Source organism: Salvia splendens, chromosome 20 (assembly GCF_004379255.2).
Source record: "Salvia splendens isolate huo1 chromosome 20, SspV2, whole genome shotgun sequence".
Lineage (NCBI taxonomy): Eukaryota > Viridiplantae > Streptophyta > Magnoliopsida > Lamiales > Lamiaceae > Salvia > Salvia splendens.
In genome coordinates, this window is record NC_056051.1 from 12,321,137 (window position 1) to 12,336,835 (window position 15,699).

The 15,699-nt window shown below is 32.8% G+C and overlaps 1 protein-coding gene across 23 annotated transcripts in view; it reads right to left on the bottom strand.

The window, feature by feature from the left end:
• The window catches only part of LOC121782347, a 63,474-nt gene that overhangs the window by 38,450 nt on the left and 9,325 nt on the right, over positions 1–15,699 (bottom strand). For 20 of the 23 annotated variants that reach the window (XR_006046329.1, XR_006046325.1, XR_006046345.1 and 17 more), the window contains 2 exons: positions 15,515–15,610; positions 14,812–15,141 (listed from right to left, as the gene is read on the bottom strand). Coding sequence is in view for 1 of the 23 variants with exons in the window: in XM_042180145.1 (XP_042036079.1) it covers positions 14,992–15,141; positions 15,515–15,610 (246 nt within the window). In the remaining 22 variants the exon portion in view is untranslated. Of the gene's footprint in view, positions 1–14,811; positions 15,142–15,514; positions 15,631–15,699 lie in introns of those variants that run through there. The other 3 variants (XR_006046344.1, XR_006046326.1, XR_006046333.1) reach the window with 2 other exon arrangements.

Genomic DNA, 15,699 nt, shown 5'->3' on the forward strand with positions numbered 1-15,699 from the left:
AAAATTGTGTAAACAAAACTGGATAGTTTGAGTATTTTACATTCAGATTAAATTTATGATAATTATTTAATTTAATATTTTACATAATTAACCTTCTATGATTATTTAGGAAACACTAAATTTTTCATAATCATCTTTTACATACATTTAGACTTTAGCCGATTGAGGAGATAGTTTACCATCTTAGTAATTAATAAATGTAGATATTATACATTACTTGCTTAATCTCTTCTCCCATTATCAAGAATGTGGATATTTTTTATATTCCATTTAATTTCTCAGTGTTATAATCAAATAAAATAATCATACTCATTCACATCAAACTATTTTATTATTAAATAATTTTTAAAATTTCAATATAAAAACGACTACATCCATGCATATATATTTAATTTTTGAGTTTTATCATTAAATGAAACTATCATGGTCATTCGCATCAAATTATTTTATTAGTATTAACTAATTTTTAGTTTTGTAAATTATATAAAATGACTACATGCACATATACTCAATTTCTTAATGTTACCGTCCAAATAAATAATAATATTATTTCACATCCAATTCATGGTTAAAATTTAACCTCTTGAGAGTAGTGATAAATTAACAAAAATTGTGTAAACAAAACTGGATAGTTTGAGTATTTTACATTCAGATTAAATTTATGATAATTATTTAATTTAATATTTTACATAATTAACGTTATATGATTATTTAGGAAACACTAAATTTTTCATAATCATCATTTACATACATTTAGACTTTAGCCGATTGAGGAGATAGTTTAACATCTTAGTAATTGATAAATGTAGATATTATACATTACTTGCTTAATCTCTTCTCCCATTATCAAGAATGTGGATATTTTTTATATTCCATTTAATTTCTCAGTATTATAATCAAATAAAATAATCATACTCATTCACATCAAACTATTTTATTATTAAATAATTTTTAAAATTTCAATATAAAAACGACTACATCCATGCATATATATTTAATTTTTGAGTTTTATCATTAAATGAAACTATCATGGTCATTCGCATCAAATTATTTTATTAGTATTAAATAATTTTTAGTTTTGTAAATTATATAAAATGACTACATGCACATATACTCAATTTCTTAATGTTACCGTCCAAATAAATAATAATATTATTTCATATCCAATTATTTTATTATAAAATTGTTTTTAAAATTCGTGGAAGGCCCGATGAAGTAGCTAATGTCGACCTTCCAGAATTGGACGATGGTTTGTTATCTTTTCATAGCCAGAGGGTTAAGGATCCTGAGATTGCTTCCTGTAGAGTACCAGAGTTTTCTGATGCACTTATTTTAAAGCATTCTGATTTTATTTCTCCTGCATTTGACAATGCTGGTTGTTAAATCAGTATTGATTCTAATAGGCAAGCTGTATATAGAAGCGATAACTCGAAGGTTTCAACTTCTATTATTCTAAGTGCGTATCTGGAGGATATATTCAATAATGGTACTGTAGATTCTACTCTGTTACTGAGAAAAGAGAAAATATCTCAATTTGGGAGATATGAAACTGAAGTGGGCAGTTCTGTTATTGATACAAGGGAGCATTATATCAAATATTTTATCACTAGACTTTGACTCATGGGATAAGTTTGTAACTTCACCTCTGAACTTGGCTAAGTTGCTAGGTGAAACTGATAGATGACAAGGGTCTTATGGAGAACCAGGTTCCTGGAAAGCTCCGAATAGCAGTTAGTCAAGATTTTCATTTGCTAGAGAGGAGCAAGCTATGAGCCATTTACCTGAACAATCTATTGATTACCATGAACAAGCCTTGAAGCAACATCTTTTTTGCCATAATTTCTCCGACAGCAACAGATTGCATGTTGAGAAGTATGTTAGTACGACTGGCTTACCTGTTTCAACTGGCACATAACAAGATTATTATGCTAGCGATGTTACTCAATTTTCTTCCAGCAAGCCTCTTTGTAAGTTAATAGTAATTAATAATTTTCTTAAGTACTACTACCTGGCCTTGAAAAATAGAAACTTTTGAAACGGCATGAGTTTTGATGCACAATTGGTTAAGTAAGAAAGACAGAGAGAAAAAAGGGTAGAGTAAGAGAGGGAGAGAAAAATGGGTAAAGAGAGAGGAAGAGAAAAAGTAGAGGAAGTAGTGTTAGTGGATTATGGGGTTCAGCTCATAAAATAAAAGTTTTGGAAAGTTTCTATTTTTAAGGGAATGACCAAATGGAAATCGTTTCTGTTTTTAAGGGACGGAGGTAGCATTTGACTATCTTTTTCACTTTTGTTTGGGGTTCAAAATTATGCAAACTTATCTTGAAAATATCTGTTTATTTTAGTAATGTTAGGGAGTGATCAATTGCTAACTCATCATTTAATTGCTAACTACAACTAATTTAAGATCATAGGATTTTAGAAATTTTGTGATCTACAATTTTCCATGTGTAATTCGTTTTTTATTTTTTAATATTAAAAAATAATAGCAACTACAAATTTAGGGTTTAGAAACACAATGTCAATACAGTGTATGAAATACATCAACACAAAGACATGACAATGTCAATAAAATTTCATATTGACATTGTACAAGCATTGTATTGACATATTATGTGTTAGGGTTTTGTATACTAGAAATCACCTTTCGAGTGATTGGATAATGTAAAACTCTAATTGTTATTTTCCAATAAATGCAACAGATTATTTTTTTGTCATAATGTTGTTATGTTTTACATTTAATGGTTGTTTATTGCATATTTAAATGTATAAGCAAACGTAACAAAGTCTAAGTCTTTGTTTAGTAGGCAGGTTGTGGGCTTCGTCCAATTTAAGGTAACACGGTCAGTTCTAAACAAAGAAAAATATGAATTTCACAACCTAGATATGCCTAGACTACCTATCGCGAAAGGTTGCAATGTCAGTCCGATTATTTCTAAGCCTTATTGAAATAAGATGACGTTGGTGTGGTATAGCACTGAATGGATCTAACAGCAAGACGAGTCTTTATGCTATCTACTGAAAGACGAGGTCTTGATAATTAATTCTTAATCAATGTATGTTAGCATTGAGCATACGATATTGAGTATCTACTACTTTGACTTACCAAAGGTGCGGGTTTTTTGTCACCCAACGATCCAGGTATATTGGGTAGTGGCGATCATTATCTAGCGGTGCTAGGATTGCTATTGCGTTGAATCGTGCGCGAGGAGAGTCTCGTTTGATAACATCCACAAGAGGAGCTCGAAACAAGGTTTTATTATTCGGAACCTAGCTAGTTGGAGTTTAATTACTCTATGAATAATAAATAAGAGTTTCTTGCTAAGTCCACTCTTGGAGATTAAAATATGTTAATTAATTAAGTCCATAACAGACAATAATTAATTAATGGATGTTTCTATCTTAAGCACGAGAAATAAATTAAATGCAATTAAAGGAAACCCGGAATACTTGTAATTTTGGATTTGGAAGGCAGTGCAATATTACTTCTGTAGTGGCTGCTTGTAATATTCCAATATAAGCATATATTAAATTGTGGGTTCAATTTAATTAGTAAAAAGCTAATTGGGTGAGGCATGTTCCAAATTCTTCCTTAGATCCCTGACTGGGCCCAATATGTGACTTAATATAAATAGGAGAATAATGGAGACAGAAAACACAATTATTATTGTTCAGAATTTTCGTCCCCATCAGAGAAAGAGAGAGTTCGAATTTTTGCCTCCTCCGTGAGCTGAGTTCTGTCTTCGTTATTCAAGTCCTAGTACGTTGGTGAGATTTGCCCACACAAATATCAGCGTATAGTCCGGGACACCAGTCAGAAGGTCCGAGGTCGAGTACTGAAAATCTTCATGTGGAGAAGACGCAAGCCATCATCGATGTTTTAGGGATTTTATATGCTCAAACATGTTTTAATTCAAGTTATGACCATGATACATGTGATAATTACGCGAATAGAATTTGTCTAAATAATCTGCTAAATAGATCAAATTTATGTGATCGGTAAATTCCTGCACGCTTCCGCTGACAACCCCTTCAATTGGTATTAGAGCCAGTCTTTGGCTTTGATTATTTAGATTTAAATTTCGCGAAATTCATGTATGCATGTCCAATTTGATTGCGAAGCTGTTCTTGGTGTTTTGTTTAACTTAATATGCATGATGAACTCAAGAACTATCGAATCAAAGAACTTGAATTGCTCGATCGTACAAGACGTGCAATCCGCCGGCGCTCGTGCCGAGACGGATCGCACCACGCACGATCAAAGAACTTGAATTATCATCATTAATAATTCAAGAGTAAAAGGGTTCAAAACAGAGTTGTGAAAAAATAGTATTATCTTAGCGGAAGCGTTCAAGAGAAAGAGTGACATCATGTATGAAGACACAACGACACTCGAGATTCAATTAATAACCAGCTAGACTTCAATTTAAGCTCAACACCACCCAACTCGTTGCTGCTCAACCTGCACATAGGAAAACACATGCAAAACTGAGTACTATAAAATACTCAGTGGACTTATGCCGGAAAAAAGTTATCAAAATATTATATTTATCATGTCATTTTCAAGTAACCATTCTTTAGAAAGGTCTGAGGCACAAAAATATTCCATCGTTCAAAATCACGGTTGCGCAGCCAATTTCCCATAGACGTTTACCATATCTGCTAATACATGACTTGGAATGTGGCCACAAACCAAGTCACTAGACCGGCCAACCCGTATGCTGGCACACAGTCTACCATAGGTGTACACTAATCCAAGTAGGGTTTTCGGCCCTACAAGGACCCGAATTCGATTTATATAATAAATGGCAAAAGTCATTTCAGATAGGCACGTTAAATCAAAACACGGCATGATAAATATAATCTTTTTGATAAACTGGTTTCGGCATAAGTCCACTGAGTATTTTATAGTACTCAGTCGTGCATGTGTTTTCCCTATATGCAGGTTGAGCGGCGACGAGATGGGTGATGTTGAACTTAAATTGAAGTCTAGCTGGTTATTAATTGAATCTCTGAGTGCCGTTGTATTTTATTTAAATTGTATAGCCCACAATTTATATTTCACAAGATTGGACTTGTATTAATTATTTAATTTATTGTACCCAACACGAAATTGAGTCCAACAAATATTCCTCACAAAATGAATTATTAAATTACCTTGTGATTTCCCCATCACGATTTCAACTTGTAAAACAAGTTCTCGTGCCTTGTCAATAATTCCAAATATCCGAATAGTAACTAAAATCACAAGTCATCAATAACTCAAAAAAACCACGTCACGTAAACGAAATTAATTCAGTCAACGCACAGTCAAAATTCAAAATCACAATTAGGTAACCGAAATAACAATTTCACTCGTCATTTAAGTCACATACTTCACGACATTAAAAGCATTAAATGCAAAAGTTTTAGCGTTCAAAAATTAGGGTTCAAAAAAGTTGGCGTTACATGTATACAATATATTTATACACATATTAAGGTATATGCTTCTAAATTTACATGTTGTATTGATATAATTATGTCTTTGCGTTGATAATTTTAGTACACAAAATTGAAAGTCTTGTGTTGATAAATTATTTCTTTATATTGATATTTAAATTTACATGTTGTATTGATATAATTATTTCTTTGTGTTGATAATTTTAATACACAGAATTGAAAGTTATTAGTTATTGTTGTAAATTAGTTAGCACACTAACGCAACCCTATATATATATTCTAGTTTACAGCTTCCTCGACTTTGAATCAATGCACGTTTTATTTAGCTTCTGTAACCCGTCGATAAATTCTAGTTTACAGCTTCCTCGACTTTGAATCAAACGCATACAAAGTTCGATTTTGAAAATATATTTTTGTTGCCGGCTTTGCATCAACCGTCGACGTCTTTCGATTAATGATGGAAGAAGGTAATCCAGCGTGTCTGCTCATGTTTATTGTTCGGATGTTTTCAATTTTTTTAAATCAGTCGCATATCCCAAACGGTCTATAGCAGCAAAATCGTTTTTCATGTTTGCGTGCCTCCTTGCATTTTTATCGAAACATGATTGACGGTTTATGATAATGTGGTGGCTAGGGTTCATTCATTCCCCTAGGGTTGTTAATTCATGGGACCTAGGGGTTTAGTATTGTATGAGGCATTCCTTTAGTATGTTGATTGTTGCCATGCTTGGGGATAGGTTGTAGATTGGTTTAAACTAGTATGGCAGTATTCACATGCAGTATGTTGATTTTTGCCTTGATTGGGGATAGGTTGTAGCATGGTTTTAACAAGTTTGGCAGTGTTCGAAATTGTTGGCTCTATGGTTCATTCGTTTTCATAGGGTTGACCAATTTTGGGGGCTAGGGGTGTGGTATAGTGTGAGATACAAAACCTGTACGTAGGACCGCGAGTTAGAGCCATCCCTATAGCGGGTGGTTTCATATTGGCTTGTTAGTTGCATTAAAGTGTACATGTAATGTATAAGTATAATTGTATAATGCACTATATGTGATCGGTAATGTACAGTATATGTCATATAATTCTTATTAAGATTAACATGTGTATTGTTTTGGTGGTTATAAACAGTTGGTGTTGTGCCTGAATGTTCTGCCGAATTAAAGCCCGTTGATGGTCAGAAGTTCCAATCATTAGATTTTGCATTCGCGGCGGTAGAAGAGGTTGCGCTGGTGAGTTGAAAGTTTCAACTCGGGGACTTTGAAGTGCTGGTGAACGTGAACTCGGTCGTCGATCCACATAATGTACACATAATGTACATATTGTATAGTATAATGCGTAGTTTAGTTTCGGTAATGCATTATTTGTGATATGTAATTAACATTTATACTGGCGCGTTTAATTTAAGTTGTGTCGTGTTTCGATGTTTGGCGAATGTTTCTTGTTTTCCTAAGGGTTTAACAAGCCTAGGGGCTAGTGTGTAGTACGTTCTAAGGCAAAAAAAACGTTGTCCAAATACACGAGCTGCTGTAATTCGCCTGGGGTTGCACATAATGTATATTTTGTATAGTATAATGCGTAGTTTAGTTTCTATAATGCATTATTTGTGATATGTAATGAACATTTATCCTGACCCGTTTAATTTACGTTGTGCCGTCTGTCGTTGTTTGGCGAACGTTTCTTGTTTTCCCTAAGGGTTTAACAAGCCTCGGGGCTAGGGTGTAGTATGTTCTAAGTCTAAACAACGTTGTCCAAATACACAAGTTGCAGTAATTCGTCTGGGGTGCACATAATGTATATTGTGTATAATATAATGCGTAGTTTAGATTCTATAATGCATTATTTGTAATATGTAATGAACATTTATCTTGACTCATTTCATTTAAGTTGTGCCGTGTGTCGTTGTTTGGCGAACGTTTCTTGTTTTCCCTAAGGGTTTGACAAGCCTAGGGGCTAGGGTGTAGTATGTTCTAAGTCTAAAAAACGTTGTCCAAATACACGAGCTGGAGTAATTCGTCTGGGGTTGCACATGCATAATGCGTGTGTATATTTCAAAACAGATATACATAATGTACATATTGTGTAGTATAATGCGTAGTTTAGTTTCTGTAATGCATGATTTGTGGTATGTAATGAACATTTATCCTTACCCGTTTAATTTAGGTTGTGCCGTGTTTCGATGCTTTATGCACGTTTCTTGTTTTCCCTAAGGGTTTAACAAGCCTAGGGGCTAGAGTGTAGTATGTTCTAAGTCTAAAAAAACGTTGCCCAAATACACGAGCTGCAGTAATTCGCCTGGGGTTGCACACGCATAGCGCGTAGGCATTTTTTAAAACAGATATACATAATGTACACATTATGCAATGTAATGCGTAGTTTTAGTTTCTGTAATGCATTATTGTGTTATGTAATGAACGTTTATTCTGCCCCGTTTCATTTAAGTTGTGCCGTGTTTCGATGTTTGGCGCACGTTCTTGTTTTCCCTAAGGGTTTAACAAGCCCAGGGGCTAGGGTCTAGTATGTACAACAACAACCACGTGATGCATAAAATAAGATAAATAATGCTATCAAAATAACCAAATAATGTACAGAATCACTCAAGTAATGAACATACCAACATTGCATTCATTCTTTGATTCATGTTCAACAACAATCTAAAAATGCATAAACATGATAAATAATGCATAGAAATAGCTACATAATGTACACATATTGCATTCACTCTTAGACTCATGTTCAAGTTCCGCGACGGCTTCCTTCTGCCGTGGAGTTAAACTTTTTATACAATTCAGAAACTCTCAGAATTTCTGGGCAATTCCTACTGGCAGTATATCATCGACCGTCTCGGTAATGTCCAATCTTAGCTGCTTTGATGCTGTACAACATACAGAATAATAACATACAATTAGTTACATAATGTACAAACTGAATAAAATAAAGTGGACAGTTATACTGCATTCACTTCTACACTCTTGTACAGAAGCATCAAAATAATGCCTAAAAAACTGATACATAATGCATTTTAATACGCAAATAATGTTCGGAATAAATCAACAAATGCACCATGAATATTGCAATCACCCATTGTCCCATGTCCAACAACGGTCACATAAAGGATAAACCATGATTAATAATGCACTAAAATAACTAAATAATGTACAGATCCAGTCAAGTAATGTACATACAAATATTACATTCAGTCTTTGACCCATGTACAATACAAATAGGATAAAATAATGCATTCAAAAAGCCAAATAATGAACAAAATCACTCAAGTAATGAACATGATAAATAATGCATAGAAATAGCTACATAATATACAGATTCAGGCTAGTTATGAACATAAAAATATTCCATTCACTCTCTAACCGATGTACACCAGTAGGCACTTGATGCGTGCAACAGGTATATAATGCATAGAAATAGTTAAATAATGTACAGATTCATTGAAACAATTCACATATAAATATTGCATTCGCACTTTGAAGGCTTTACAAAAACAGTCACATTATATATAAAACATGGTAAATAATGCATTCAAACAGACAAATAATGCACTGAGTATATCAAGTAATACACATACAAATATTCCCTTCATTCTTGAACGTATACAACAATAGTCACATGATGCATGATACAGGATATATAATGCATAAAAATAGTTACATAATGTACAGATCCATTCATGTAATGACCACACAAATGAAATTGATTCCTCACCCTCTTTCTGCAATTGTTGTGAAACTGACGGGACGTCCTCTTTTAGACATTTTGAAATCTGCGCAAGACACCAAACAAACATAACCCTATAAGATTTCATCAACAAATTCGCGCACTACAACTTTATGGTGATAATCGGGTGAATCGTGGTGTGGGTGGTGTGTTACGTGCGAAAATCAGAGAAAACGCTAGATGAAACTCAGAAAGTAAACTACTAAATTAACATTCGACAAACCCTACCTCCTCTTTGACCGCAGACGAATCTTGCACAAAATCGGAAGGGTTGTTTCCTAGAAATCGGGTTGGAGGCGAAGCGGTTAGAGAGGGCGGCTAGGGTTTGAAAGGGGTTCGAATTAGGGAGACGAAGCGGGTAGAGAGATTGTGAGTTAATACGTTTGGAGATGAATGGTGTGTAGAATAGAGGGAAGGTAGTGGGTATAGAAATTTCGCACATGCCGTTTCGGGAGTTTTTGAGTATAGAAATTTACTAATTCAAACCCCATGATGCACGAAATGCCCCAAATAATGAACTACAGGATCAAATCTATGCTTGTCATCCGGATCGTCCATCCGCCTGATCCAACGCTCCAAATTGTGAAGAACTTAGATCTAAGGGGAGAAAAGGAGATTAACACTACCATATATATATATATATATATATATATATATATATATATATATATATATGGTTTTAATCTATCTAAAGAAGCGCCTTAAGTACTAAAATACAGCCCAAAAATCGGTCGTCAGATCTGTAAATGAATGGCCACGATCTGTTTTATATTTTGTGAAATTTGTGTCATAGTAAGATCAATTTGCGTCATGTGAAGGGTATTTTCGGCAAATCAAATTAGTGGAACTGTTTCATATGGGCGGATTTAATGAGATTACTAAACTACACACACTCTACAATGTGGTTTTGTTTCCAATGCCATTTATTAAGCGAGAGAGAATAAAATTTCAGTCATTTATTCCCCAAATCAAGCAGAATTCGATCCAATCCCCTCAAATCCACTATTCCAACAAAACACAAATCGGCGTCCAAAAACCCTATCTAGTCTACATCGCTACTCAAATCAACAACAATCCTCTCACCGACAATGGTGAACACTCGTTCGGCCGGAACATCGAAGTATGAAGAAAAGGTTAGTTAGTGTTCCTAATTCATTAGACTTCCAGAATGTGCAATCGAAACTAACACAAATTTATCTTGTTTTGGTAGTATATATAAGGATTGCTGTGAAGAAGAACCTACCGCACCAACCGCAATAAAAAGTATTTTGTTTAAAATATATGTTCATATTTTTGAGATTACAGTTGAATTTTCGTTTGACACACACCTTTCCTGTTGGTGTTTTCCTTCTAAAACAACAGATCCAGCAACTGAGAGGGGTTCGAATGAAACGGGAGAGTGCATCTATGACCATCGACAAGAAGGTCATTCTTAAAATGACCGAAAAATACACTAACTATGACCTAAACAAGCCCTTTTCATTTTGGATCATCCAATATTAACATTACGGAAAACTACACTTACAATGACATAAACATACTCTATGTATGATTTTGTATTCATGTCGAGTTTTGTGTACATCAAATCCTACTTTGAAATTACGTAAACAATGTTTTGGGTGTAGTGCAAATATTGAATAGTACATCAGTCGTTTGACTAAAAATCGAATCGTTTTAAGGCCTTTAAGGGTATTGCAATCCCCTTGATTTGTATGGTCGAAATATCAAATCATGACATAATGTTTACACTTTGTGTCATACTAAGTGTATATTTGGGTCATTTCAAAATATTGTTATCCACATATGGACTTAGATTGAATTTCGTACAACGGAATACATCCAGGTTTTAGATACGTCATTCTAAATGGAACATTGAGTCATTTTAACAATAACAACAAAATTACTATACCATTTCATCTTATGGGTAATTTGTGTCATAATAATCCAATATTCGAGTCATTATATAATATTATAGAGTACCAAAATGCGTCATACAAATCTGATCAAAATGAGTACAATCAGGGGTAATGTATGTCATACAACTCTGATCAACCGGTGATAGCTAAAAAAGCAAACAATAACTGTTCATATCAAACAAACGGACAATGCAAGTAAATGGCGTACAAAATGAAAATTAAACTGAATTGAGTTCAAACTTCAGAATATCTTCTAGATCTCCGCTTTTCTTTCTCTTTAAATTTCACAACAGAACCTGTGCTTTCAAGCACGTCATCGGAGATTGACTGATTGTCTTCAAGCGAAGAAGGATCTGCTACGGTTTCCATTTGTGGAGAAACGGTGCGTTTGACCTAAATCACAAAAAAACCCACCACAGATTGATAACAAAACTTAATTTACATATAAAACAATGAATACCGACTGATGAAATTAATTAGAAGATGAAAAAACTGATATGAACATAAATTACCGTTGAAATAAAGTGGCGACGGAGTGTAGAATAATATTATCAACACACACAAGATCTGTTGAAGAAGATGTAAAAATGGTAGGAGTTGAAGAAAATGATTATTAACTCCCCAATAAATCACGCAAGGAAAATGAGAATGGAAAAAAGATAGACGTACATGATTATAGGGATTGGAATAACAATTTAATGAACTTGAATGACAATATTAACTTTTTGGTATTATAAGGGAATAAATAAATATGACTTGCGAAATAATTGAGTCGTTAGATCTTTCCATCTCAAGATTAAACACACTATAAATAAAATACACAAACATTCGTAGAATACATGTACCGCAAACATACTTAAATACATTACACACACTACCATTACGAACACAAAATACATTATTTATATACCATACAACAAATATATAGAAAAAATATGCAACATATACATGCATGCCACACAAACTATAAACATTAAATACAGTATAAATAAATATACAAACACAATATTAATAAAATATGCTACACAATAAATGGGCAGCACATACTACACGCTTTATATACAAAATACACCCTAGTACACAATATAGACAAAATGTAGAATACACACTACAGAAGACACATACACTACCCACACTACACAAATACACACACTTTAAACAAATACATATAAAACAACTAACACACTACACAAAATACTAAATACAAATCTTTATGTACAACAACTATGAAACACAGTAATAAAATACAGAAACACAATAAATAAATCAAACACGCACACATAGCACACACACTACACACACGTACATAAAATAAACTATTTATACACTACACATCAAATGCACAAATAAATACACAATTTACACTTGTGGTCCATACTATAAACATTAAACACGGTATGAATAAAATACACAAACACAATATAAATAAAACACACACATACTATACACAAATAAACATACTACACACTATAAAAAATGACACACACTGCACACTATATACACTATACATCATAGCACACACTATACGTTGCATGCAAAGTTTATACATATGCACACTATACACAAAATATATACATAAAACCACTACACTTGATATACATACGCGCCTAATACTAGAATATTAAACACACTATAAATAAAATACACACATACGTAGAATACTTGTACTGCAAACATACATAAATACATAAATACATTGCACAAACTACAATTCCGAACACAAAATACATTATTTATTTACCATACAACAAATGTATATATAAAATATGCAACTTATATATACGAGCCACACATACTATAAACATTAAACACCGTATAAATAAATATACAAACACAGTATAAATAAAATAGGCTACACAATAAATGGGCAGGACACAGTACACGCATTATATACAAAATACACAATACACACTACACATACTAGTCTCAAGACACATACACTACCAAAACTACACAAATACACACACTTTAAACAAATACATATAAAACAACTAACACATTGTACAAACACTATAAATAAAATAAACTATACACACTACACGCATTATATACAAAATACACACTAACACACAATATAGACAAAATACACAATACACAGTACACATATTATACACGACACATACACTACCCGCACTACACAATTACACATTAACAAATACGCATAAATAACTAACACTCTACCCAAAATACTAAATACAAATATTCTAAACAAACTATACATACGCGGCACATACTACAAACATTTAACACACTATAAACAAAACATACAAAACACATGCATAATATACATACACACATAGCACACACTACAAATACATACATACAATACACTATTTATACACTACCCAACAAATGCACATATAAAATACACAATTTATACATGTGTTATATACTACAAATATTAAACACAATATAAACAAAATACAAAAACACAACAAATAAACACGCACACATAACACACGCACTACACACACATAGCTCACACACTACAAATACATACATAAAACACACTATTTATACACTACACAACAAATGCACAAATTAAATACACAATTTATACATGCGTGTTACATACTACAAACATTAATCATGCTATAAATAAAATACACGCACACAATATACACAAATAAACATACTACATAATGTAAAAAAAAATAACACACACTGTATACATACTATACATCATAGCACAAAGTATATACACCACTCAATACCCCAATTTATACACATACATACTAAACTATCACTATAAATACAGAGAATACAAACAATATAAAAATACCACTCATTATACATAATCTACACATTTATATACACTATACAACAAATGTACGTATAAAATACACAATTTATACATACATACCACATACTATAAACATTAAACACATTATAGATAAAATACACACTCAATATAGATAAATAAAATACACTACAAACTAAATGGACTACACATACCACACGTATTATACACAAAATACACACTAGTACACAATTCACAAAATAAACATACCAAACACACTACAAAAATAACACACTTTACACAACAAAATACACTTTTATACACAATACTATGCACGCATAAAATACACAATTTATATATACATTGCACATACTACAAGCATTAACCCAATATAAATAAAACACACAAGAGACAACATTAATAAAACATACATACACACTACATAAAATGAACATACTACGCACTAAACAAAAATAACACACACTTCATACACATTGCATACTATATACACCACGCACAATATATATACAACGCACATGCTCACTATACATCATAACACAAAGTTTACATTGTACACAAAGTATATACACCACGCACAATATATATACAACGCACATGCTCACTATACAAAAAAACACGCACAATGCAACACACATTCTATAATGTCTATATAGACATACTACACACACTATCCACAAAATTCATACGTTGCAAACATAGATGCACGCTACATATATTGTACATCATACTTAAACTATACACAAAATATACACTCAGTTCACCAATAAACAAACTGAACCCACTATAAAAAATAAATAACAACCTTTTTACACATACAATATAGACAAAATATACTCAATGTATACTATCCCCACAATATACATGTACTGCACACACTTCACACAAAGTATACATACACTACACAAAGTATTCCTAAACATACTATACACTACACGTAAAAATCACACACTATACACAAAATACACAACACGTAAAATTCACACACTGTACACAAAATAGACGTAGTGTCCGCACACAACAAAACACACTGCACTACATACACTATACACAAAAATACCTACGCTACACAAACACACTCTACACATGCATACAAAAAAACACTACACAATACACAAAATACATACACAAAATACAAACAGAATAAACACAATTCATGATGAATGACTGATAATTTGAATCATTTGAGACGGCATCTGCCAAGAGCTTTGTCTTAAGCTCCATTGCCCGTTCGGTAACTTGCCTCGGAGGGAGCATTTAACTGTCTTGAATCTATACCAAGCTTTTTTCAGCAATGCAAGAACCTATACAAAACAAATGATCATGATAGCACCAAGTAAGGCAAAATAAAAAAATGACAACTGCTCATATGTATAATAGGCAAAATCTTCTCAAAGTGCTGATATTGCAATGCTTATTGTACACTAAATACTATAAACAATGTTATAGACCCAATTACGACTAGGCATTACTAATAAGTAATTAAAAATCACAAGAAAAATTTGGAAAATAATTCAGTTTATTTTAAGAATATAAAACTTGTTGGTTTTTCAATGTAATTGTAGCAATAGATTTAACGGGTCTAGGAAATCTTTTTTTATTATAAATGCAATGAACATGCATCTCTCTAGAGTTATGACAAAAACAACATGATGCTTTGATTTTAGAAACCAATACCTCGAGTCCAGCTGACTTTGCCATATCCTGAGTTGCTGTGTTGCTGGCCACGTCATCCGGGTATGATACACTTTCAGCTTCACAGAGTTGCATAAGCTGCAACAGAAAAAATCACACTTTAAAGAATTAAGGGGGGTCTGTTCATAAAACCACACCAAGCACAAGTACAAGGACAATAAAAATTT